Source organism: Mesoplodon bidens (genome assembly GCF_964165515.1).
Source record: "Mesoplodon bidens genome assembly, chromosome: 19".
Classification (NCBI taxonomy): domain Eukaryota; kingdom Metazoa; phylum Chordata; class Mammalia; order Artiodactyla; family Ziphiidae; genus Mesoplodon; species Mesoplodon bidens.
This window is the reverse complement of record NC_138179.1, coordinates 21,572,204-21,593,753: the sequence shown is the minus strand read 5'-3', so window position 1 is coordinate 21,593,753 and position 21,550 is coordinate 21,572,204. Positions and strand designations below refer to the sequence as shown.

The 21,550-nt window shown below is 53.1% G+C and overlaps 1 protein-coding gene across 1 annotated transcript; it reads right to left on the bottom strand.

The window, feature by feature from the left end:
* Positions 1-432: 432 nt before the first annotated feature.
* On the bottom strand, positions 433-21,207 carry POLR2A (RNA polymerase II subunit A). The gene is made up of 29 exons (XM_081219260.1): positions 20,709-21,207; positions 14,616-14,748; positions 14,337-14,473; positions 14,070-14,243; positions 13,596-13,877; positions 13,122-13,283; positions 12,793-13,013; positions 12,064-12,196; positions 11,452-11,576; positions 11,155-11,365; positions 10,417-10,626; positions 10,166-10,334; positions 9,881-9,975; positions 9,532-9,735; positions 9,155-9,377; positions 8,524-8,707; positions 7,974-8,145; positions 7,775-7,880; positions 7,479-7,684; positions 5,610-5,834; positions 5,216-5,462; positions 4,825-4,925; positions 3,768-3,872; positions 3,492-3,674; positions 3,008-3,211; positions 2,634-2,820; positions 2,410-2,523; positions 2,121-2,270; positions 433-2,018 (listed from the first exon to the last, which is right to left on the bottom strand). Exons 1-29 carry the CDS (start codon positions 20,799-20,801, stop codon positions 862-864), a joined length of 5,913 nt encoding a protein of 1,970 aa, XP_081075386.1. The 5' UTR covers positions 20,802-21,207; the 3' UTR covers positions 433-861.
* Between the last annotated feature and the right edge of the window lie 343 nt (positions 21,208-21,550).

Here is a 21,550-nt window from a genome sequence, read left to right as displayed (position 1 = left end):
TGTTGGTTTGAGGCCAAAACAAAGACTGATTAGAAGTGACTTGAGAAACAGGTAGGAAAAATACCCAAAGAAAACATGCCTCCTGGTGGTGGTGTTAAGGGCAATAATTTTTCTGCTTCTGTACTGCACCTTTCTGTACTTTTCTAAATTACTTATTATGATAATCAGTAAAATCGGTTAAAAAAGATGTTATGTCAATATTGCTTTAATGCAGGACAAGGCCTGTATCTATCTGTTCAACCACAAAGCCGGGACAGAGCAAAGCCTGGCACAAAGTAGCTGTTTGTTCGGTGAATGAACTGTCTGTGCTCGTTTTCCTGCCCCTGCCCCATTAGCGGGGATCAGCTAAAACACGACAAATGGACAGCAGCCCAGGCAGGGAGTAGGGGCCTGGGTATTCCTGCCTCCTAATAAAGCACTCAACAGCCACACTTCTGGTCAAAATTAGTAAACTTTATTTCAACTTCAAAAAGTAACAAACAAAAGGCAGCTTTCACTTTGTTCTTCTGGAGGATCAGATTTAACCCAGAGCAGGAACTACCCCCAAAAAGTTAAAATACCCTTTACCCCCCGAATCAAGCCATAGGCAAGGAGGATCCTGGATTTGGGGACAGGCCTCGGGTAGGTAGAGCGAGAAGGAGAACACCACTGCAGGTGAGTGGGTTCTGAGACGGCACAAGTGGAGAACAAGACAAAAGCCCCGGCAGAAATGGGACCAGAACCTCAACAGGGAACTTTGTCACAAGGAGCTATGTACAAGGGAGGTGGACCGGGGCCTGCGCCCCTCAGGGAAGGGGAGGACTGCACAACACCCCGAAGCCGCCCTTCGCCTAGCCGGCTGCCACTGCGCACTGCGCACACTCAGTTCTCCTCATCACTGTCATCGGGACTGATGGCTGGGCTGGTGAGGCTATAGGTGGGACTGGTGGGCGAGTAGCCAGGGGAGGTGGGCGAGTAGGTCGAGCCTTTGGGGGAGGTGGGCGAGTAGGTGGGGCTGGTGGGCGAGTACTTGGGGGATGTGGGCGAGTAGGTGGGGCTGGTGGGTGAGTACTTGGGGGAGGTTGGGGTGTAGACCGGAGAGGTTGGTGAGTAAGTAGGAGACGTCGGCGAGTATTTTGGAGTGGTGGGCGAGTAGGTGGGGCTGGTCGGAGAGTACTTGGGGGAGGTGGGCGAATATTTCGGGCTGGTAGGTGAGTACTTGGGAGAGGTCGGGGTGTACTCCGGTGAGCTGGGGCTGTAGGAAGGACTGGTTGGGGTGTACTTCGGCGAAGTCGGGCTGTAGCTGGGTGAGCTGGGGCTGTAGCTGGGTGAGCTCGGGGTATAGGTGGGAGACTGTGGTGTGTATCGTGGGCTTGAAGGCGAGTAGCTTGGTGAGGTCGGGGAGTAGCTAGGTGAAGTCGGAGAGTAGCTTGGAGAGGTTGGGCTGTAGTTGGGGCTCGTTGGTGTGTAGTTGGGACTAGTAGGTGAGTAGCTGGGGGATGTTGGGCTATAGCTGGGTGACGTCGGGGTGTAATTGGGACTGGTTGGAGAATAGTTAGGGCTGGTGGGCGAGTAACTTGGGGAAGTTGGTGAGTAGCTTGGTGATGTCGGCGAATAGCTTGGAGATGTCGGCGAGTAGCTGGGTGAGGTGGGCGAGTAGCTGGGTGAAGTTGGCGAGTAGCTGGGTGATGTGGGCGAGTAGCTTGGGGAAGTGGGCGAGTAGCTGGGTGAGGTTGGGGAGTAGCTGGGCGAGGTCGGGGAGTAGCTGGGTGAGGTCGGGGAGTAGCTGGGCGAGGTCGGGGAGTAGCTGGGTGAGGTCGGGGAGTAGCTGGGCGAGGTCGGGGAGTAGCTGGGCGAGGTCGGGGAGTAGCTGGGTGACGTGGGGCTGTAGTTGGGGCTGGTTGGAGAGTAGGATGGAGACGTAGGGGAGTAGGAGGGTGAAGTGGGGGAGTAAGAGGGACTCTGGGGCGTGTAGCCCCCAGGGGAGCGGGGCTCGTAGGCAGGCGACGTCGGGGAGTAGCTGGGAGACATGGCACCCCCTGTGGGAGAGAAGCAGAAAGGCATTAAGTGATGGAGAGACTCACCCAGAAGGAAGATCAAGGAGGAAATGAACTTGGCCTTCACAGACAAGGACAACTCACCTGGTGAGGGGATATACGGGCTTGAGGGGCCAGGGGAGCCCGGGGAACCCGGCGTGGGAGACCAGGCTGGGGAGTAACCAGGGCTGAAGCCACTGGCATCTGAAGCAGCACTGGGAGAGAAGCCTGCTGCCCCCGGGGTCATCCCGCTCCCTGCGAAATGAGAGAAACGTTAGTTAAAACCAGAGCTGGAGCCCAACACACTCCCAGAGCCCCCAGTGTCTCCACATGGGGACCCCTCATGAGCCCAGCCCACCCGCCCTCTGAACCACCCAGAGGGCTGTCTACTCACCAACACTGGGGGACCAGGCGCCGTAGGCTGGGGTTGCGCCCTGGTTCCAGGGTGTCATGGCTGGAGAAATTCCTCCCATGGGACTGGGGGCCGAGCCGAAGAACATGCCAGTGGCTGCAGAGAGGCACACGGTGACCCACAACGAAGAGCCCCGGGACTGGCCGCCGCGCCCACGTGCAGCCTCCCCACCGCCCCACCTCCTCCTCGTAGCCCCTTGTACTCACGTCCGGCAGCCCCCAAGCCGGGGATGTTAGTGGGGATCTCCATGCCATACTTGCACTTCTCTGCATCGAGCAGGAGGTCAAAACAGCCAGTGCCGGCTGGAGCCAGCTGGCCCAGCATGATGTTCTCAGACACCCCCTTCATGGGGTCGCTCTCTCCATGTGCGGCTGCTTCCATAAGCACATCCACCTAAACCTCGGAAGAGGGGGCGTGCCATCAGGCCCCGCCCCCCCATGTCCCACCACTGTTACAGCCACCCACCCAACCATGGAACCGCACCGAGGCCCATCACACACAGCGGAGGATGCCCTCTTCCCACAGTAATCCCTCCTCCCTGCTCTCTCTCCTTCCACCCGCTCAGAACTTCTGCCATTACCGTTTCCTCAAAGGAGCACTTCATGAGAGGTCCGGTATCCTGGCGGTTGACTCCGTGTCGGGTGATGGCCATCAAGTGGCCACGACAGGTCATGGTATCACACAGGAGAGCCAAGTGCCGGTAATTGACGTAGGAACCATCGAAGGAGATGACGTGATACAGCTCCCGCTCCAGGGCCTTCCGCACGGCTTCTATGCCCAGCACCTGGCATGGGGATTGCGGGGGTGGGGGTGGGGAAGGGTCAAGACCAAGTAACTGCTCTCCTCCTGCGGCCACCACCACCACCCAGATCCACAGAGGGACAGTCAGGAGTCAGTGAAGCCCAGATGCAAAAGTGGATTCAGGCATAAAACCACCCGACCAACCCCTCTCCTGAGGGGAGAGCATGACCACAACCACTGCCCGAGACCTAGGGAGGGGGCCTTGAGCCAGAGGGACCCAGGAAGAAGGCTGAGCTCTGGGAAGAAGGCTCTGAGGGGCTCACCGTGAAGATCTCCACGATGTCGTTGGACGTGGTGCGCACAGGGTCCACGTCCTTCTCGCTCAGCACCCGCATGAGGCTCACGCCATCCGTCTCCAGGATCCACTCCTGCAAGGCCTTGAACTCCCCGTCCTCTGTGATGATGATCTTCTTCTTGTTGTCCGTCTGCGGCAAGTGCATGTACACCTGCAGGGGGACAGAGCGAGCTCAGGCTGGGCGGGTGGGGGTGGGGAGGGAGGGAAGCGGGGGTGGACGGGCTGCAGGGAGGGAACGGCTGACCTTGCTGATCTGCTCGATGCCCTGCAGGGTCATATCTGTCAGCATGTTGGACTCGATGCAGCGCAGGAAGACGTCGTCATCCATCTTGTCCACCACCTCTTCTTCCTGCAACAAGAGCGAGTCAGCCCTCCTAGGATCCTCCGGTCTCTCCCCGCCCTCACCCCAAACCACAGCCTGACCTGGAGAGCCAGGTGTGGCCCAGACCTGCCCTCTTCAGTTCCAGTGAGGTTACTTTCTATTGTGTTTTTACGATGGTATTTTAAAAAAAAACCTCAGAAAAGGCAGCCACACTCCACCACCTTAACATGATTCCCACTCTGTGTGCGTGCTTCAAGGGCTGTAACAAAGCGCACAGCACCTCTGCTCTCGTCCTGGCACTCACCGAGCATTCGCCCGCCCACTAACGCCTTGACGTGTGATCTCTAATGGACGTGTATCCACACAATCTTACCTACTCTCCTCCAGTTCAATAGTAAGTTCTGAGTTTTTATTATTAAGGTATCCACATCTGCTGAACAATTTTTTAGGAGCCATGCCCAGGAGTGAAGTCACTGGTCAAACATTTTCCTGGGTCTTGTTTCACCCGCTGTCACACCACTTTCCCTAGGACACAGCAATTCCTACTGTCCGACCTGCCCTCACACAGGAGCCGCAGGGAGGAGAGCCAAGTGACCGGGCTATGGGGACACCCCCAAATCAACACCGCCTGTTTTGGTGCTTTTTTTTTTGGCTGCACCCCACAGCTTGCTGGATCTTAGTTCCACAACCAGGGATTGAACCTACACCCTAGGCAGTGAAAGCGCGGAGTCCTAACCAGTGGATGGCCAGAGAATTCCCCAACACCGCCTGTTTTATCTATATGGCTGCTGCTTCACATTTCAAAGACCTTTTGCTGCCAAAAGTTTTGCAGATCATTGCTACCCGCCCTCCCCCCATCTCTACTTTAGGTGGTGTGACTGGCACTCAATGCTGCTTTCATTTTAATGTCTTTGGTCAGGAACCAGATTTAACGGTTTTCTATGTCTGACGTATAAATTTCTGCTTGGGTCCCATTTACCTCTTGCATCTTGTTTTCATCACTGTTCATGATGCGGATACGGAGCACCAGCTTCTCTGCATTATCATCGTTAAAGATGCAGTTCAAGTCATCACCGAAACCTGGGAAAATGAGAACAGCTGCAGCTGCAGGACTGCTTCTGCTCACAGCTTGTCCGCAGCTCTCCCCATATGGGCTCTTTCGGCTTTCCCCTCCTTCCCACAGAACCCTTCTAGAAAGAGGGAGGGGAAACAATGAGAAGGAAAAAGCTGCGCAGACGGGACCTGGAGAAGGGGTGCCCTGGAGGAGCAGAACCAGTGAGTGGAAGGTGGTGGGTGTGGGTGCCTTGTCTGGGATGAGCACAGGGACAGGACAGGGCGGGCAGGGGCCTAGGCAGGACCCCCAGCCTCACCAGCATTGATCTTCTCGGCAATCTGCTCCATGGTCAGCTTCCGATCAGTCATGTGCTTCCGGTCCAGCTCCACCCGCAAAAGCCAGGGGGAGATTCGGGCCACATCAAAGTCGGGCATCTCATAGTAGACATTCACCCACTCCTGATCCTCTGCCACCACCGTGCTCTGGGGGTTGGGGTCATAGTAGATGGCCGTGTTGGCAGTCACCTTCCTCAACGTTGTATGTTCCAGGCGGCACAGAATATCCTGAGGAAAAAGAGGGATTCATGACAGGCATTTGGGTGGCTCCAAAGGCCTCTTCCAAGCCACCTGCAGAGGGACTGCCAAACCCTTTACTTAAGGGAAGGAGTCCCCTCCTCCTCCTGCCAGGAAGCCCGTTACCCTAAGCCGCACCTTGGCTCTCTCAGCATCTCGAGCAGACTGGCCCAGCAGGAAGACAGTAAGTGAGGGGGTCTTTGGCTTCTTGGAAATGTTGATGAGCTCCTTAAGTCGGGGCACACCCAGTGTCACATTCTTGGCGGACACACCAGCATAGTGGAAGGTGTTCAGGGTCATCTGGGTGGCAGGTTCTCCAAGGGACTGTGCAGCCAGAGCTCCCACCATTTCCCCAGGATGGGCCTGGGGAGTAAAAAGAGCTGGCCTCAGAAGAGCAAATCCCTCCCCACTGGTGAGTGAGAGTGAGACATGTCAGGGCTGGGCAGAGGCGTTTGGAAAAGGAAGAGACTTAAATAAATCAGAGTCTTATTTGATCATCCCCTTCCTCAGATGGCATTTCAATTTACACCCGCCATTCAGCCCCCGATGTGCTGCACACCCAGGAATAGGGACTATGTCATCTAAACCCCACATTTCTAAAAGTGCTGTGTGCTAAAGTCACAGGGTAAATATTCATTTGATAATAGTCTTCTAAGTGGGAAGCTCCCCAATGCATTCTTTTTTTTTAAATAAATTTTTTTTAATTAATTAATTTATTTTTGGCTGTGTTGGGTCTTCGTTGCTGCACGTGGGCTTTCTCTAGTTGCAGCGAGCGGGGGCAACTCTTCGTTGCGGTGCGCGGGCTTCTCACTGTGGTGGCTTCTCTCGTTGCGGAGCACGGGCTCAAGGTGCGCGGGTTTCAGTAGTTGTGGCGCACGGGCTTAGTTGCTCCGTGCCATGTGGGATCTTCCTGGACCAGAGCTCGCACCCGTGACCCCTGCGTTGGCAGCCGGATTCTTAACAACTGAGCCACCAGTGAAGTCCCCCCGCATGCATTATTTTAATTGAGATATAATCACATACCATAAAATTTAATCTATTTTTTTTTAAAGATTTTTTTTTGGCATGGACCATTTTTAAAGTCTTTATTGCATTTGTTACAATATTGCTTTTGTTTTACATTTTGGTTTTTTGGCCACAAGGCATGTAGGATCTTAGCTCCTGACCTGGGATCGAACCCACACCCCCTGCAGTGGAAGTGCGAAGTCTTAACCACTGGACCGCCATGGAAGTCCCTAAAATTTAATCTTTTAATTGGAATCATACAGTATGTAGCCTTTTCAGACTGGCTTCTTTACTTAGTAATACTATTTAAAGTTGATCACTGTCTTTTTATGGCTTGACAGCTCATTACTTTTTACCACAGCATAATATTCCCTTATCTTGTTCATCCTTCATCAACAGATGAACATTTAGGTTGTTTCCACTGCTTGGCTGTTATGAATACTGCTCTGAACATCTGTGTATGGGTTTTTGTGTGGACGTGAGCTTCCAATTCTCTTGGGCATATTCCTAGGAGTGAAATTGCTGGGTCATATGGTAACTCTATGTTTAAACTTTTGAGAAACTGCCAGACTGTTTTCCAAAGCAGTTGCAACATTCCCACCAGCAGTGTGTGAGAGCTCCAATTTCTCTATATCCTCGCCAACACTTGTTTTTTCCTAGTCATCCTAGGGAGCATGAAGTGGTATCTCATCGTGGTTTTGAACTACATTCCCCTGACGGCTACTGATATTGAGCATCTTTTCATGTGTTTGCCTCTTCAAGGTTCACTTTTTGTCTCTGCAACATGGGACTAACAGCCCCTCCCTTACTAGGGTCTTCTTAGGACTGCTAAAGGAATAAAGGTATAAAGCCTCCAACACAGGACTTGGTTCACAGCAGTGTCTCAATGAATGAGATCTATTATTACGCAGTTATGGGCAGAGGTGGGCTGTTCTCAGAGCCCAGAGAAATCAATAGATCAGAGGAGAGAACCAAGGCTGGGGTGAGGAGTACAACACTCACAATGGCTTGGTTGAACTTGGACTCGATCTCCCCGAGCAGCCAGTCGAAGGCCTCTCCGCTGAGCCGAAACTCCTCGGCCATGCGGCGGGAGCACAGCGTAGACCGCAGGTGGATGTTGAAGAGCAGGGTGGCATTCTCCTGGGCCTGCCGGCTCAGTGGGTCGTCCCCATTCACAATCACCAGCTTCTTGCTCAGCTCCTTGACACCTAAGGGCCGAACGAGGGATGAAGAGGTTGTAGACCAGGACGCTGCTAGCAGAGCCTGCCTGGCCTGGCGGTCCTGAAGCAGGTACTCACCATCTACCACCTTGATGGGGTGCAGGTCAGAGGGAAGGCGAGGGTTGATGTGGAAGATCTTCTGAGCGTTCCAGATCATGCGCAGCAGGTTACAGGGGAGGACAACCTGAGGTGGGAGGGAAGGAGGCAGGACCCCAAGTCAGGGCCAGCCATGCAGGGCCAGCACTTCTCCAGCCCAGCCCTTCCTGCCCACACGCACCTTGCTGTCACCAGTTGGGAAGATGACCCTGAGCACCTCCCGGTCCTCACGCATCCGCTCAAATTCTCGCTCCAGCTCATTCTGAATGTGTGCGTTGCTCAGCACGTCCTTCACCACGTCCTCCTGCAGGGTGCGCCGCAGGGCCCTCTCATTGGTATAATCAAAGCGGAACCTGCAGGTGACAGGGGTGGAGTCAAGGGGCAGGAGGGCCCTGATCAAGGAACAGTGTGAGGCTCCTGAGGTCTGCAGCCCACAGGAACAGGGCTGTGAAGAATCCTGGGTGGGGAAACATAAGATCCAGACCCAAGGATGTGCAATGGCTCTTGAGCTTACGCTCACCCCTCTGTACAAAGTGGGGGTGGGTCTCAACTCTGGTCTCCATCCGTCCTCTCCCATCTTGCAGCTGCTGCCAGATGGGTGGGTAAGGGGTGGTATAAGGTCCACTGCAAGACACGGTCCAGGTGATCTCACCATGTGGGGGGAGGAGAACCCCTACAACTCTGGCCCTGAGCCCAGGGGCAAGAACCACCCGCCTGCCGGTGGTTCTCACTTCTTCTCGAAAGCCTTGTTGGAAGGCTTGAGGGTAGCCAGGTTCTGGAACTCAACGCTCTCGCCCGCCAGGCCATCTTCGCCATAGCGCAGCTGTACCACCTGATTGATGGAGTTCCGCACGGTGGCATCATACTTCACCATCACCGACTCCATGGATTTGATCAGCCGCCGCTGGATGTATCCTGAGGGGGAGGGAATCAACTGAGGGACCCAGAGCAAGAAGAGGAACCTCCCTGTCTCAGGACAAGACCTGCTGGCCACTCTGGTCCTCAGGAGAGCCAGCTAGTAGCCTCTCATCCCCAAGGCCTCTCAATGAAAGCCATGCCCACCACCAGATGGACCCAGGGTCCAGTAGAGACCCCTAGGAAACACCGTCCATGTGACAGGTCAGGAGCAGAAACCATGAGGCTCTAGCCCTGCGTCATGGAATGCTGCACGGCAACCAGAACAAGAGTGTTTGCCTAACTCTTGACCTTTAGTCTCTATTCTTTCCACAAAGGTCAAAATTACTTCTCTGGGGATAGAAGACTTTAGCCTGAGAACCCCGCTCAAACTCTCCAGGGGCTTCTCTGCCTGCGGTCCTCTCTGCGGACCAGCCCGTGGAAGGGCCCTGGATCCAAAGTCCTCACCAGTCTCAGCAGTCTTGACCGCTGTGTCGATGAGCCCCTCACGACCCCCCATGGCATGGAAGAAGAACTCGGTGGGCGTGAGGCCGGCCAGGTAGGAGTTCTCCACAAAGCCACGGCTCTCAGGCCCATAGTCATCTTTGATGAAGTGAGGCAGAGTCCGGTGCTTGAACCCAAATGGGATCCGCTTGCCCTCCACGTTCTGCTGCCCGACGACAGCAATGACCTGGGAACAGGAAAGGTGGGGTGCATCCAACTCCCTCTGCCTTGAGAATAAGAGTTCCCCATACTTTTCCCCCAACTCCCCCAGCAGCACACCCCTTCCCTCCTCCTCCCCACCTTCAGTGTGGCCCCAGTTCTGGAAAGACAAGGCTCCCCACCTGGGAGATGTTGATCTTGGAACCTTTAGCCCCGGACACAACCATTGACTTAAAGTTGTTGTATTCAGACAGGGATTTCTGAGCAGAGGAGCCAGTCTTGTCTCGGGCGTCGTTGAGAATGCGGTTCACCTGGTTCTCAAAGGTCTGCCGCAGAGTGTTCCCCGGGGTGGGCTCCAGCTCGTTGTTATGCGCCTTCTCGATGACCTGGGTGCACAGAAGCAGGCTGCGTTCTCAGGGAGACGTCGATCTCTTCTGGTCCCCATCTCTGCAATCCCCATGTCCCCTTCACTCCTCAGTTCAAAGCCACTGAGAGCCTCTTATTCAGTCTTTGCCCAGCCTTCCCTCTCACCTCTATTACATCCTGCTTGGCCTTCTTAATAGTGTTCTGAATGTCTTGGTAAGTCTTAGAATCAGCAATGGAGTCCCCAATGCCAATGGTATGACCTAGAAATAAAAGAGAAGCATCAGCAACACCTTCTTTGGACTCCCAAGAAACACGGGATGGAATCACAGCCAAGAGAATAGATGGAGGGACACCAAATCCAAGGGGGGGAAGAGAAAGGGATGGAAGAAGAGCAGTAAGAAGTGAGATGGACAGGATTTACAGAGGACCTGGTAGAGCCCCTAGGCTTACCCTCAATGAGGAGCCAGTTGTTAATGACAGTCTGAATGTTGGAGTAGAAGAGGCGGGTGACGTCATGACCCATCTCTAGGTAAGAGATGTGGACCAGGGAGCCAGCTGACGTGCCCAAAGACTTCTTACAAAGGATGCCCATGATCAGCTCCCCGTTCTCCACCACCACCTGCAAAGAGCACCATTCACAGCCCCTGCTGTGGCTTCCATGTCCAAAGCCCTTCCCCGCACAACCTGAAGCCAGGCCCTACCTTGGTGTCCCCAGGAGAGATGTGCTTGTAAGGGCCACTGTCCTCATCGTCGGGATGGGTGCTGTGGGTGCGGATACAGTTGATGTGGCCGGGTATGATGAGGGAGAAGATCTGCTTCCCTGTCCACAGGGGCCGGGGCTTCAGGATGGCCGGCTGTGGGACCTTGCCGTCCCACGTGGACAGGAACATCAGGAGGTTCATCACCTCCCCCTGGAGAAAAAGAGCAAGAAAGATAGGAAGTCAGAACTGGAGGTCTCACCTCTTGGGAATGCCAGGGGAGGCCTCACTGCCCAAAGGGGAAAGCCAGACTTTGAAGGCAAAGGGATGGCAAGAAAAGTGTTTTCCAAACTTTTACTAAAAACTTAACTGTGATAGTGAGACTTTGGGATTGTTTTTTTCTTTAAACAGTAAGTACAAATTACTTTTAATAATTAGGAAATAAAGAGAAAGTAAAAAAGAAATAGATAAACAGAACTTCAACAAAGTCTTATTTCACTCTTTGCCTTTACTTTCCAGATGGTACCTAAAATTACATGACATTTTGAGGAATTAAATGGGGAGCTAAAGCCACACACCATTTTTGGCCTCGATCTTTGCTCACTCCCTTTCCTTCTGCTGTCTCACATACAGGTCAGCGCAGAGCAAGTCAGGGCATAGGTCACTGCTCCTCCCCCCATCCTTGCTGTGCTGGGCCCCTGCCCACCCAGGCCAGGTTTCCCCCAGCCAGGGACCACACACCCGCTCCAGGAAAACGTCCCTCTTGGTGAATTTCCGCACTGCGGTCAGCGTGTCCTGCACAATGCCCATAACTGGGCGATTGCTCTGGGGGGTGACAATCATGCGTGGCACCATGGCGAGCTCCTGGATCTCAGCCCGCGTCTCCAGGGACTGTGGCAGGTGCAAGTTCATCTCATCCCCATCAAAATCGGCATTGTATGGAGTTGTCACACTGTAGTCAAAGAGGGAAGTGAGTTGGAAAGATGCCACAGTGAGACCCAGGGAGCAGCCTAGCCCAGCCCCAGCCGGCGGACTGACCTAAGATTCAAGCGAAAGGTAGACCAGGGCAGGATGCGAACCCGATGTCCCATCATGGACATTTTGTGCAAAGTTGGCTGCCGGTTGAAGATAACAATATCCCCATCGCACATGTGCCGTTCCACCTAAGGAGGTGAAGTGTGGGAAAAACCTCAGTGAACAAGGTATGCTAAGAATGAAGTGATAGGGGACCTAAGATGCTCTGAAAAAGACGACACTGTGGTGTTATTTCACTTGAAACGCTTATCAACCACCAGCTTTGGGCCAGGCCCTGGGTTAGATTCCAGGCTATCAGAGAAAACGAAGACGTAGTCCCCAAACCTCAGGAAACTCAGCTGGCAAAGAAAACCGTGAGACTCTCTGAACATGAAGCCTTCTGCTCTGTTCCCCCCGGATCTCTTTCTGCCCTGTGTCCCTCTTGCTGCCCGTGGGTTTACATGACCCCCACCTTGAATGCCAGGGGCTGGCAGCTACAAGCTTGCCTAGGACAGCAGGAGTCTTTTAAGCTTGGATTCTAACGAACAGGACAGCCTCAGACGGCCCACTCCAGCTGGCCCCCAGTCCAGAAAGCTTCCTGCTCAGCTAAGAGAGGCCCTGGCCTATTACACATGCCTTATAGCCAGTCTGCAGGTGAAGGTCACTGGGTTTGGGGTGGAAACGCAGGTCAATGCGATCACCGTTGTCCCGGATGATGTACTTGGCCCCTGGGTACTGGCTGTTCCCCCTGCGCACTAGTTCCTGAAGTCTAGGAAGGAAAGGGATGCAATGAACAAAATGCTTCCCAAAAAGCCCTTGTTGCCACCCTCACCCCAAAGCCCCAAGTGGGAACCCAAACTTCTAAACTTCGACACTTGGGACTTCCCTGGTGGTACAGTGGTTAAGAATCCGCCTGCCAATGCAGGAGACACGGGTTTGATCCCTGGTCTGGGAAGATCCCACATGCTGCAGAGCAACTAGGCCCGTGCGCCACAACTACTGAGCCCCTGTGCCCTAGAGCCCGTGCGCCACAACTAATGAAGCCCGCGTGGTCTAGGGCCCGCGTGCCGCAACTACTGAGCCCGCATGCTGCAACTAGAGAAAGCCCGCACACCCAGAGCCCGTGTTCCCGCAACAAGAGAAGCCACCGCAATGAGAAGCCCGTGCGCCGCAACGAAGAGAAGCCCCTGCTCGTCGCAACTAGAGAAAGCCTGCACGCAGCAATGAAGACCCAACGCAGAAAAAAATAAAGTTAAAAAAACCATAATGATAATAATAAACTTCAACACTCTCTCCTTCTTGCTCCGAGCCCATTACCCCCACCCTCCCCAACCCCTCCAGGCAGGGCTTCTGAACTGAGCATACCTGTCAATGTTGAAGGGGGTGACGATCTCCGCAAAGGTCATGTTGGCGGCAATGGAGCGAGGCACGCCAACCTGGTCAATGGAGAGGTTGGGGTCGGGGGTGATGACAGTGCGGGCCGAGAAGTCCACCCGCTTGCCCATCAGGTTCCCGCGCACACGGCCTTCCTTGCCCTTCAACCGCTGCTTCAGGGACTTGAGGGGACGCCCAGACTTCTGCATAGCCTGTGAGGAAACGCAGGGTGGGGGGCACCCCAGCAGTTAGCACCGGCCCCCACCCGGGCCCCCTCCCCCTTCCTCCAGGCGCAGGGCACAGGGAGCCTGTCCACTCACACGAGGCAAGCCAGGCAGCTCGTTGTCCACCATGGTGGCCACGTGGAATTGGAGGAGCTTCACGTCCTCAGCGATGACATGGGCGGCCGCGCCGTTCTGCTCGTTGCGCCGAAGCTGATTGTTGATCTTCACGATGTCGGCCAGTTTGTGTGTCAGGTCATCCTGAGGCAGGAAGTCAGAACCATCACAATCCAGCCAAGCCTGAGCGCTCAGCCTGCGTGTGCCAGCACGCGGTGCCTCTCGCCCTCCCTTCACACCACCCTGGGAGGCAGCTCTGGGCTCTCGGTTCACAGATCCAGAAGCACCTTTGTGAGCTCTAACCTCCTTAAGGGGCTCACACAGCCAGCAAGTGGCAGGGTATCTTCAGGCCCAGGTGACCCGTCCGTCACCCTCGCATGCCTTCGCCCCCACCACCGGCCTCCCTCCACGCAGACACCTGGCCTAGCTGAGCGGCAGGGCCCTGAAGGCGCTGACCTGGTTGCGGGCGGAGCCCTGCATCACAACGGCAGGCCGCACGGAGAGCGGGGGCACGGGCAGCACAGTGACAATCATCCACTCGGGCCGGGCGTAGCGAGGCTCCATGCCCAGGACGAAGCATTCCTCATCTGAGATGCGTTTGAAGATCTCGTGCACCCGCTCAGGACTCAGCAGGATCTTCTTCTCCTGAGAGTCCTCGTTGACGTGCTTCCACTCTGCGTACAGCTCCAGGCCGGAGCGCCGGATCCTGGGCTGGTACCGCCCACAGCCGCCGTGGCCCTTCCAAGGAGACAGTGGGACCATCAGAGCCCAGAGGTTGGGCCTTCTCCCCCAACACCTGGCCGGGCCAGCCCCTCCTGCTCTTCTGTGACCTTCGGGCTCCTGCTGCTTCCACTGCCTCCCCATCTTCTTCCCTCGGGGCCTCTGGGACCAGCCCTCACCCCCTCCCAAGAGTCTGGGCAGCCCCGGTACCTTTTCTTTGGTCAAATCCTCATCGCCCTCAGGCTGTTCCACACCGAACTTGTTGTCCATCTCCTCCCCGCCCTCGCAGATGTTTTTGCCCTTGCAGAGGTCATAGACGTGTGTGAGCCGCTTCTTGGGCTGCCCCTTGGACTTAGCCAAAATGTCCTTGATCTTTGGGTTGTTCTGGGGACAGAGCAGAGCGGGGTCAGTTGGGGCTGCTCCCCTGCCCACCCCCCAGCAACCCCTTCCCCAGGCCAGAGCCCATCTCCCACTCACAGAGTCCACAAGCAATTTGGAGCAGAAGAAGCAGACGCAGCGCAAAACTTTCATTGTCTTGACCAGGAAGCCGACATGGAACACAGGTTTGGCCAGCTCAATGTGGCCAAAGTGGCCAGGACACTCTGTCATGTTTCCTGGGGGAACACACATACAACACTTTCCTCCCAGCACCCACCTCAGAGACCAGGTCTCCAGGTGTCCACCCCCAGTCCTGGCTTTCAGTAAGGACAAGCCTCTCCCTCCCTCTAGGGTCCTGTGCCGGCCCCCAGCGCTCACCTGCACAGGTTTGGCAGCGGCCAGTCCTCTCAATCACTCCCTGCCTCGGATCCATCAGTCCCCCAAGCTTGGGGCGGCCTCCCTCGGTGGTCTCTGGGTATTTGATGCCGCCCTCTGTCACAGACATTCGTTTCTGCAGCAAAGAAAGGCCAATAACAACTAAATAGGATTCCTAGTTTCCAGACTTCATGGCTGAGGAGCTCTGTACTAAGGCCTTAAAAAACCCCAAACTACTTACAAAAGAACTAAGCAGGTTTAGCCTGAAGCAAGGGAAATGGGGGTCAGCGTGTGTGATATCTGACTATGGAAATGCCAAAGTCAAGTATCGCAAGTCAAAAGCTCGTTCCAGTCACTGAGTGGGAGGGGGCGCTCAGACTAGTGTGTGGTCAACTCTGGGCTCCGTACACGTCACCTACCTCTAGGACTTGAACCCTGGATATCCTACTGGGTTGAATTCTAGGTCACTGTCATCTACAGAATTTAACAGCAAAAGAAATAAAAGTTGTCTCAAGAGGGAAAAATTCAATGCCTTGTTTCTTTCCCAAAGCTGAAATCAAGGCCAGAACCTCCCTGTAAGGCACCCCCATCATGACAGCCCAAGTGTTCTGCCCAAGACATACTCCTAAAGTTAGGCGCTCTTTGCCCCCATCCTTGTCACCTCCTCCTTCTCAAGGGCCTGGGTCAACCTGAACCCTTCCATGTTCAGGTATTTTAGGATAGAACAGGAGAGGGGGGCGCTAGAGCAGAGGTTGTTGAAACTAATCTGGAGCAGAAGTGAACCCTGGAGCCTCAAGAGATGGAGGCAGAGCCAAGGGCCAGAATCCTGGGCAAGGTGGAGCCAGGACTCAGTGGGACCAATTCAGTGGAGGAAAGGGAGGGAAGGACGGGCTCAGAAGCAGGTACAACTTGGAGAAGAGATTTCTGCTCTGAGCTAAAGGCTGTTCAAGGAAACCTTTGGCATCTTTTCACACACTGAAAACCAAGAACTTTAAAATTAGTTAAGCTTTGGTCCGCTGAACTTCCAGAGGGAAGACCTTAGAAGAATTTAATAAAAGCTTCTATCTGAGTGTCAACTTCATGCCAAGTACCAAACGTACCTAATGTACCTTGTTTCTCTTACCCTAACCACTAACCTTCTAGGAGTGAATTCCTATCTCTTAGACGTGAGAAACCTGAGGCTGTGTAAAGTGACTGCCCAAGGCCTTAATCTCAAGGAGACTGCAGACGTCAAACCCGCCCCCTGCGATCCCAAACACATGCTCAGCCCATTCTACTATACTGCAGCAAAAACAATTACTTCAACTCTAGGATTTGAAGCAGCACTATTTACCATAGCCAAGACATGGAAGCAACCTAAATGCCCATCGACAGATGAATGGATAAAGAAGATGTGGTACATCTATACAACAAAATACCACTCAGCTATAAAATAGAGCGAAATAATGCCATTTGCAGCAACATGGATGAACCTAGAGATTATGATGCTAATTGAAGTCAAAGACAAGTATCATATGACATCACTTACATGTAGAATCTAAAACATGATACACATGAACTTATTTACAAAACAGAAACAGACTCACAGACAGAGAAAACAAACTTATGGCTCCAGAGGGGAAGGGGTGCCTTGGTCTGCTCCTTAAACACTGCCACTCCCCAAGGTTTTAGCACATCCACACTTCTCATCACACCCAAATGTTATGCCATGATTCTCACTATTTACTCACAACAAATCTCTACCCTCCAGGCCTCACCTTTTTTCTGGACTTCAGATTAACATACTGAACGCCCTGTAGATATCTCCCTGATAAATCAAATCCAACATGTCTAAAAGCAAACTCCCTTCTCCACAAAAATCTTTCCTTTTCCTTTAGTCCCCATCTAAGGTAGTGGAACTCAGGTCAGAAACCAACACTTACCCTTCCTTACCCACAGTCATAAAGCAGTGGAACAAGCATGGCCTGGAGTCAGAGACCTCTAATTTGCAATTCCAGCTCTATCACTTATCATCTATATAACCATTAAGGATTTAATTAACCTGCTTAATGGAATAGGTGGAATAGGTGTTCAATATATGACAGCTGTTATTATCCAATCACTCACCAAGTACAGGTTATTTTATTATTATTATTATTTTTTTGCAGTACGCGGGCCTGTTGTGGCCTCTCCCGTTGCGGAGCATAGCCTCCGGACACGCAGGCTCAGCGGCCATGGCCAATGGGTCCAGCCGCTCCGTGGCATGTGGGATCTTCCCGGACCGGGGCACGAACCCGTGTCCCCTGCATCGGCAGGCGGACTCTCAACCACTGCGCCGCCAGGGAAGCCCATGTACAGGCTATTTTTACCTCCTGAACAAACAGTTCTTGAATCTTGCCCCTCTTCTCCATCCCTACGCCCACTGCCCTAGCTCAGGCCTGTCCTCTGTAGTATGTATCCAAGCGTTCCATGGGTCACCAGCCCTTCTCTCCTACCCATCCATATTATGATCAGGGTGCTCTTTCTAATTTGGAAATCTAATCTTCATACCCTCTTGTTCTCAGAATGATTTCCAAATTCAGCAGGATGGCTTACAAAGAGTTTTATGACGTTTCCATCTTCCTTTCTTCCTCCACATCAGTAGCTGAGTCCCCAGCAGCCCCCCTATCACCCAGCATATGTGCTCCACTACTTGGGGTCTTTGTACATGGGGTCTTTGTACATGAGGTCTTTGTATCTCTCCTTGGGATGCCCTCCCCACAAGACAAACTGCTATCTGAAGACTCAGCTCAGGCACTGCTTCTTCCAAGAAGCCTTTCCATAGCCTCACTAGCCAGACTGGTAAGCCCCAGTCTGTGCTTCCATAATCCCTCCATCACTGCAAATCTCATAATGCTATGAAATGACCCACTGGGGTTTGTCTTCCCCATAGATTATAAGCATCTCTCAGGCAGGTAGCATTCCTCTATCACCCTGGACCCGATGGCTCTCAATAATTGTTTGTTAAACTGAACTAAACTGCCTTAGGACCCTCCACTGCAGGGAAGTGCCCTTGAAGAACTTGAAAAAAAGAAAAAAAAAGAACTTGAAAAGAGATAGAAGGTTGTTCCCTTACAGTCAAACCAATAATCGTCTCATAATGGATCTAATTAGTCACTGCAGGGTAGAAACCAAAATGATCTACAGGTGCATGGCTAAGAGGTTCTGAACATCCACCACACTCATCAAGATGACCTGATGAAATCTCAGGGAGACAGGCCTGTGGTGACTAAATTCACAAAGCTGGAACCCCATCAGCTGCATCGTGTCCGATGAGAAGCACAAAGAGGGGGTTTGCTCACCTTGAACGAAACACAAAAGAGCAGGAGCAGACCTGAATGTGGCAGCCGGAAGAGTCACTAGAGAGAGGCCTAAGGAGAACAACACTCAAAGCTTTTCACTTCCCTCTGCTCCAAGTCCATGCTCACCAAGCCGGCCACCTTCTAAGGACTCCCTCTGCTTCCGGGCACTGAGACTGGACCAGGGGCTGTCCTGGAATGTTCTGGACTAACCCTCTACCATAAGTTATACTTTGAATTATACACAAACTACTTTAGCCCCCAATCCTACATCCAAACACTGGTTCTCACTGCCCACGTGATAATAGGTTAGACACCCAAGGTCCCCCGTCCTCAACATTTATGCTCCAACCACAAGAGATTCCTCAAAATTCCTTTTCTTTCCATGCCCGCCTTTCCAGCAAACTTCTATTCATTTTTAAGACCCAGTTCACATGTCACCTCTTTATAAAGTATTCTCTAACTCTTCTTGGCCTTATCCACACCCCAGCACCACTCTTATCTCTTGCTCTACACTGATTTTTGCCCAGTATTTAGCAACTGCTAAAAACCCAGCTTCACAAAGGTATGACGTCATCAAAAGGGATCTGGCGCCACCTAATGCTGAAAGGGAACTAACTGCCCAATCTAGTAGTTCACAGGGCATCAGGCAAACGCAGCTGTGCTTCCGTGCTTCTCTTAAAAAATTAAAATCTGGACTTCCCTGGTGGCACAGTGGTTAAGAATCCGCCTGCCAATGCAGGGGACACGGGTTCGAGCCCTGGTCCAGGAAGATCCCATACGCCGCGGAGCAACTAAGCCCGTGTGCCACAACTACTGAGCCTGCGCTCTAGAGCCCGCGAGCCAAAGCTACTGAGCCCACGTGCCGCAACTACTGAAGCCCGCTTGCCTAGAGCCCGTGCTCCGCAACAAGAGAAGCCACCTCAATGAGAAGCCTGCACACTGCAACGAAGAGAGTAGCCCCCACTCGCCGCAACTAGAGAAAGCCCGTGAGCAGCAACGAAGACCCAATGCAGCCCAAAATAAATAAATAAATAAATAAAATTAACATCTCTCACTGGGCCCCTGTGAGTTTGCTGCGGTGCCTCAGCAGTCTGGGCACAGGGGATCAGGGGGTTTAACTGGGAAGGTCTTGTTCTATTGTAATAAACCCTGAGTTATTCAACAGAATCCTTACTAATAAATAATTAGGTGATTTATAATTTCACACAATGTTGAAATAAAAATCCTTCAACATGTATCTTTATGTACCTGTACAATTATTTCGTTCACTCATTTATTCAAGTAACTTCTATTACATGCCTATTATGTGCCAGGCACTATTTGAGATGCTGGAGAAAGAAGTGAATACGAAGTCACTCGTGAAATTTACATTCTACTGAGGAAACCAGAAAGAGAAAAACTAATCCTTTCAGGTACTGACCAGCTATGAAGTAAAATCAAGACTTGGGTTAGAGAAGGTTAAGGGTTTCTGCCCCTGGTATCAGCCCCCAAAAGCCTTCTGCATTTTTCAAGTGTTTTACAGTTTTGTTTTTTAGATCTCAACCTCAACCCCATCTGGAATTTATTCGGTGTGGTCTGAGTTCGGGAGGTTCTAACTCCTGACACAACTTTCCTACAGCTGAGCCTCCTCCTCTAGCAAACTTGTCTCCATCCACAAACAGAGCCATTCAATTCCATTCTCTCCAGCCCACTGGCTTCCTCCAGTTTGCTCCACAAAGGCGTCCAAAGGGCCAACAGCTCTCCCTCCTCCCTCATCTTTCCTGCTTCCATTCTCAGTTCTCCTCCCCGGTCAGTTCTTCACAGGACCGTCAAAGTAGTAATTTTTTTAAAATGTAAACTTGATATCACTCTCCTGCTTATAATTCTCCAATGACTTCCTACTGAAAATAGAATGAAATCCAGATTCCTTACCATGATTTGTAATATCCCACCTGGACTGCCCCACCTCATGCTTCTCCAAGAATGGTTTAATACTCTCCTTCTCACCCACTACACCCCAGCCACCCTGGCCACCTTTCAGCCCCTGAGGCACACCAAGTTATTCCCTCCTTCAGGCACTTTGCACTTGCTCTTTCCTCTGCCTGAAAAGCTACTGACCTAGAATCTATGGCCTAGGAGACTGGCTGCTTCTCATCATTCGAGTAATGTCACCTCCTCCAACAGGCCTTCCCATACCCTGACACCACCCCCATCTAAAGCAGCCCCACCTCGGTCACTCTCCATCGCATTACAACGTTTCACTTTATGCAAGGCACTTGCCCTTAACTGAATTATCTTGTTCATTCATTTGTATTTATTGTCTGTCTCTCCTGCCCCTTCCCAAAGAAAGTGCTCTAGAAGGCAGGGCCTTTGTCTGTCTTGCTCAGCTCTGCATCCCCACCGTCTGTCACGTCTATCACGTAGCAGGTGCTCAATTAATAATTGTAGAGGGGGAGGGGAAAAATCTGGGGCTCGGCTTCTCACCCAAAGGATTGGTGTGATATCTCTTAACGTCGGTAACTGCGGTGTGGAGCCAATCAACCTTCTCGCCCTCCTTCTCACCCTCCAGCCCCTCCTGCGGCCCCTAGCTCGGACACAGAGCTAAGCTTGCTGACCCCCTAGGAAAATTTAATTCTCGTTGGCCGCGAGGCTGGACTCTGCACTGCCTTGGAGCCGCTGACCCATCCTCCCCGCCTGTCCTCCTTTGGGCAGGGAAAAGCGCCAAGTTTCCGCGGCGGCCGTCAAGCCCCGCCCGCCACGCGGGCGGGAGGAGGAGTGAGAGGGCAGAGCCGCTTACCAGTTCATCCGGACTGAGGACTCCGAACTGCACTCTCTTGATGGTGCGCAGCGGGCATGCGCTGTCCCCGGAGGGGGGGCCACCCCCATGCATCGCGGAGGCAGGCGCGCTGCGCAGGCGCAAACCTCACTACAAAAAGCCTGCGCCGCCTGCACCTAGGCGCTCAGACCCTGTCGGGGCGGCCGCCGGGAAGGACCTCCCCGAGTTGGGAGGAAAAAGCCGGAGGAGGAAAAGGTGGGGGAGGGAAGGAGGCGGGGAAACGAAAAGGGGCGAAAGGAGCCCTCCTCCGCCTTTCCGCAGATTTTTCGTCTCCCAAAAAGAAAATAAAAAGAGGAAGGGAAAGGAAAAGGTTCTGGGGGAGGAAGAAGAAAAAGGGTAACGAATAAATAAGTAACCGGGCTCCTGAACGGCAGAGGTTACGGCAGTTTGTCTCTCCCCCTTCCGGGAGCCGCCTTCTTCTCCAACCGTCCCGGCCGCGCTCTCGGCGCTTCTGAGGAGCGAGCTGGCCGGATGACGCCCTTTATAGATTCGCCCTGGCGTCCCCCGCCCCTTCCTTTCCCGCCCTCCCTTGCGCTACGGGGTCGCCTGCGCCGGCGTGCACGGGGCGCGCGCTCGCGTTGTTGTTCCTCTCTCCCCGGCTGTCTGGCTGGGTCACCTTTGGAAATGACGAAGTGGAAGGGAATTTTTTTTATCCCGCCGCCTCCCCTCGCTACTACCTCCCGCCCTGAGGTTTAAGGTTTGAAGATTCGAGGGTAAATATAGGCCGCTTTTATTCTAGTTTGGCGTGTGGTTTCATCTTCAGCCAAAGTTTCTCGTTAATGTCACCCCCCCGCGCTGGAAAA